This window comes from Sapajus apella, unplaced genomic scaffold, assembly GCF_009761245.1.
Source record: "Sapajus apella isolate SASKATOON/1434 unplaced genomic scaffold, GSC_monkey_1.0 scaffold4, whole genome shotgun sequence".
Classification (NCBI taxonomy): Eukaryota; Metazoa; Chordata; class Mammalia; order Primates; family Cebidae; genus Sapajus; species Sapajus apella.
Window position 1 is genome coordinate 33,568,986 of NW_022436944.1, and position 4,845 is coordinate 33,573,830.

The 4,845-nt window shown below is 43.3% G+C and overlaps 1 protein-coding gene across 4 annotated transcripts in view; it reads left to right on the forward strand.

Annotated features, from left to right (window-relative positions):
* Window positions 1-347: 347 nt before the first annotated feature.
* The window catches only part of NPHP3 (nephrocystin 3), a 41,684-nt gene continuing 37,186 nt past the window's right edge, over window positions 348-4,845 (forward strand). For 3 of the 4 annotated variants that reach the window (XM_032266450.1, XM_032266441.1, XM_032266459.1), the window contains exons 1-3: window positions 348-839; window positions 2,635-2,760; window positions 3,321-3,471. In XM_032266450.1, the coding sequence (XP_032122341.1) occupies window positions 447-839; window positions 2,635-2,760; window positions 3,321-3,471 (670 nt within the window). In that variant the 5' untranslated portion in view covers window positions 348-446. Of the gene's footprint in view, window positions 840-2,634; window positions 2,761-3,320; window positions 3,472-4,845 lie in introns of those variants that run through there. The other variant, XM_032266469.1, reaches the window with a different exon arrangement.

Below are 4,845 nucleotides of genomic sequence, written 5' to 3' on the forward strand. Positions count from 1 at the left end.
ATCTCCAGTGCAGGGTGATGTGGATGGGGTTGCCTAAGTAACAGCCGCGGCGGAGGTAGAGCAGCTGGGACCCAGCTCTGTGCTCCCTGTGAGGGACGCCGGCCAGGAGCCTCAAGTGGGGCGGAGACAAGGCAGAGACAGCCTTAGTCAGAGCACCAGTCCACACCAGCGTCCCACCCACTGCTGGTCTCGCACAGTCGCCACTCGCCAGGTCCTTCCGCAGAGCCCACTCCCGCCGCGCCGCCCCGCCCCGCCCCGTCCGGCACCGCCCCGCCCCGCCCCGCCCCGCCCCACCCCGCCCCGTCCGGCACCGCGCCGCCCCGCCCCGTCCCGCGCCGCCCCGCCCCGTCCCGTCCCGCCGCCCCGCCCCGTCCTGCTCCCGCGCGCATCCAGTTCCGCTGCCCAGGCCTGCCGGCATCCCCTAACTATCAGCGGCCGCGGACGCCATGGGGACCGCCTCATCGCTCGTGAGCCCCGCGGGCGGGGAGGTGATCGAGGACACGTACGGGGCGGGCGGCGGCGAGGCCTGCGAAATCCCGGTGGAGGTGAAGCCCAAGGCCCGCCTGCTGCGCAACTCGTTCCGCCGAGGCGCGGGGGCGGTAGCGGGGGCCGGGCCCGGGTCGCTGCCCCGCGGGGCGGGCGCGGGCGGGCTGCTGGGGGCCAGCTTCAAGTCCACCGGCTCGTCGGTGCCCGAGCTGGAGTACGCGGCGGCGGAGTACGAGCGGCTCAAGAAGGAGTACGAGATCTTCCGCGTCAGCAAGAACCAGGAGTTGTTGTCCATGGGCCGCCGCGAGGCCAAGCTGGACACGGAGAACAAGCGGCTGCGGGCCGAACTGCAGGTAACGCGCGCCGGGACACCCCTGCCCCCGCTCCAAACCAAGCGGCTTTCAAAGTTAGGCGGAAACCGGTCATTTCAATTTGAGAGGCCATAGTCTCTTCGAGTCTAAAATGATTCCTTAATTCCCTCCCCTTTTTCTGTCTCTGTTGTTTTTGAAGACATGGTCTCGCTGCGGTGGCACGAACGCGTCTCTGCAGCCTGTAAGTATTGGGCTCAGCGATCCTCCCTTCTCAGCCTTCTGAAGTGCTGGGATTACAGGAGTGAGCCACCGCGCCCAGTCCCCGCTTTTCTGTTTTCTTTGGCTTTAAGACACCTAGAAGAAATTAGCCCGAAAGTGTCTTGAGGAGGCAAATGCCAATCTCCAGCGCCACTCCCGCCCCCGCGCCCACCCCCTCAGAAGGCTGGTGACATCTGTTGAAGCAACTCAACAAACTCTTCTTACGAGTGTTACCACCCTCCCCTCCATAAAAATTTTACTTCGGGCTCCCAGGTGGGGCTTATGTCTCAGTTTCTTTGTGAAGTTTCATCGCTCTTGCATTTTGATAGTCTTGACCTTAAATTTTCTGGAAGCTTTCTGATTCTCACCATCTTAACTGCTGTGGTTGAAAACCTTCTCTAGATGTAGTCAAATTTCCTTAGTTCATTTGATTAATTTACTCTAAAACCAGTTGTTGTATGCCCTCCATGTGTAGCAGGTCTGTTTTAATTTATTAAAATAGTATATAAAGAAAGAGATTGCTTTTCTCCAAGCAAAGCTGTAAGACTTTTGCCATCAGTTTGGGGCCCCTCTGATCGTTGTTGTGTTGCTTGTTTACTCTTTACTGTGGAAGAGACTTCTAGGCAGCTTAAGAGTTCCTGGGGTCATTACTAGGGGTGAAATAAATACCTCAGACTGATTTTTCTAAAAGAAAAATGCTTCCTGTCTTCAGGCCTACACATTCTTCTAGTGAGGGTTTTTTTGTTGTTTTTATTTTTAAACTCTCTCATTAGTTGTTGTGTAATTATTGTGGTCTGGGAAGAAGTCAGTGTAGCAATGTATCTGTGGTCTGATAACAGTTTTCCTGCTGGGCAGCCTTGATGCACTTCATTTATAAAATGGACTTGTGCATTTCAAATATCTGATTTCATATGTCCAAGCCACTGCCCAACAGACACTGCATGTTGGAAACGACTGTGAGGTGGCAGGTAAAAAAGGCCAAACCAAGCAGGGTGGAGTGCAGTAAGGGTTGGCAAGTGTCACAGTCCCGGATTACTCCTGCCACCAATCCTGATTCTCTGTGAAACATATTGGTTCCTTTCTCACATATCTCTGCATGAAAAAACTCTTCCAGATTTATTTCATTCAGCCAGTCGGACAGTTACTGGAGACCTGCAGTGTACCAGGCACTGTGAAGTGCTCGAGTGATGGTCAAATGAATAAGACATAGTGCCAAGAGGCACACAGTCTCCTAGAACTAATTATCCTTCAAGTTAGGCCTTATAAAATTAATTTTTACTATCATCAAGTTGGAAAAGGCATAAGGAAGTTTAAGAACTGATGCAGTTGTTTCAAAAAAAAAAGTTAATTTCCATTGAAAGCTTAATGTTGAAGTCTTTATTTGTTGTAGTTCTATAGTTCAAGCATGCTTGCATTTTTTTCCCATTATGTTTTGAATAAAATGACAATGTGAAGTTCCTGGTAATTGGTAAAATAATAAGTAGACTTAAAATTTTAAGATATGTAACATATATATAAGAATGTAAAATTTGAGAGCAAGACTATTTTTACTAGGAAATAACAAGGTAAATTATTCTAGGCACTTCAAAAAACGTATCAGAAGATACTTCGAGAAAAAGAAAGTGCTTTAGAAGCAAAATACCAAGCAATGGAGAGAGCAGCAACATTTGAACATGACAGAGATAAGGTTAAAAGGCAATTCAAGGTAAATTCCTTACATTTTTACCCCCAAAGTGAAATGGAATAAAACAGTGTATTTTAAAAGTATATATAACATATAATGCGATGAATAAGTGGAAGTAAATCATGAAGGATACATGAAAGTTGTAAGAATTAGTGTAGCGCATTTTCACATTTTTTAGTTGGACATGGTAAACTTGAGATAGTTTCAGAGAAAAACATATGAAAGTGAACATTTTAATAGTAATTTTGAAAAAAAAGAAAAGCATTTCTGTATGGGGAAAAAGCATTTGGAAATGTTTAGGGAGGTTTTGTTGTTGGTGTTTAGTGAGATAGAGACAAATTTCCTAAACATCATGCAGTGCACATGACGGACCCACACCACAGACATGCATCCTGCTGGAATTCCAGTGGCTTCCAGTTGCAAAACAGTAAGGTAAAGGTACTGGGACATTCACCCTACAAAAGAGGATATTGAGGACCAAATGAATATTGGTTTTATGAATGAAATATTTTTCCCTTAAAGTTGATGACACAACTTTTTGATTATGAAAAAGCTCTCAAAATTAAAATATTCTTTTAAAGATTTTTAGAGAGACCAAAGAAAATGAAATTCAGGACTTACTGAGGGCCAAGAGAGAGTTGGAGAGCAAACTGCAAAGGCTACAGGCTCAGGGTATCCAAGTATTTGATCCTGGGGAGTCTGATTCGGATGACAACTGTACAGATGTCACTGGTAAGTGTATATCCTATTTCCATTTTGAGCTTTCAACATAGCTCTAATTACAGGTAGAGCCAACTTTGAATTCTGCCAGATTTCTTTTACTTATCTATATTAGGTCACTGCTTTAACTACCGTTGCAAATTGAGTTGTGCGTTCTCTCTGTCTGTCAGCTGCTAGGACACCTCTTCTCCACAAAATATGTGAATTTCGGGACTGAAGTTCCTTCAGTCTTGTGTCTCTGCCAACCCTAACCCATAAACTTTTATTCTCTGGACTAAGATAGCAGCCCCAGCTCCCACCAGTACATCTGCATTTCAGCCATGGGAAAGAAGAGGAGAGCACATTCCTTTCCCAGAAAGCACACCCTAAGAGATCATGTCTTAAGTCCCATTAGTCAGAACTATACCTGGGAAGACTGGAAAGTGTAATCAGCAGCCAGGCAGACATATGTCCAACTAGAATGTAGGGTTCCGTTACTAAAAGAAGAAGAGGAAAATGGATATTGGAGTTAGTAGTCTCTGCAATGTTATTTCTTTACATAATGGTGTATTCTTCGCACCTATCATTTAGAATACTTGTGTTAGAGTTCAGTGAGTGGTTTCCAGTATAGCTTTGTGAACCATTCAAAAAGTATTTGTTTTCTAATTAAACACATAAAATATGTTTTTCTGGAAATAAAGGCTTGAAATCACAGAATGAAAGGGTTTATATATTCTAAAAAAATATTAATAAAGTATGATTGATACTGAAAAAAGAAAAAGATTCTATTTTAATTGCAGTGGAAAATGTAGTCACTCTTATTTATAAGGAACTGCAAGTATATTCTCACAAGTGGATGCATTTTGGGGTAAAATATAGTAACTGACAGTTCTTCTTAATTTTCATTTTAGTATCATTGGAATCTGACCAAAGTCCTGGGGTTTTTATTGCTAATTTTGGAGGAAAAAATATGAAATAATTCTTCATGGCCAAGAGTAACTGAGAAAATGCTTTTTTGTACCCCAACACAAGTCTTAGTGATTGTTTTAATATTGATGTATTCAAATGTACAGTGTTTCAAAACTATTGTAATTGTCTTAGCAAGTTAGAAACAAATTCTTTTCTAGGTCTTTCTTCTTCATATTTCGATGGAAACATGAAGAAGGAACACTTGAGGGAATGTCACCCATTTGAGATTCTAAAAGCTACCAATAGTAAGCTCAGTTTTGTCAGAGATTTTGCCAGAGATTTAGCTCAGATAACAATAACAATTTACTTACAGTTATCAAGTAAAGATAATTATGTCTATGTATATTTATAATATAAATATTCTGGTAAATATAAATATAATTACAAATTATATTTATAATTTAAATATAATTTATAATTATATTTATAATTATATTC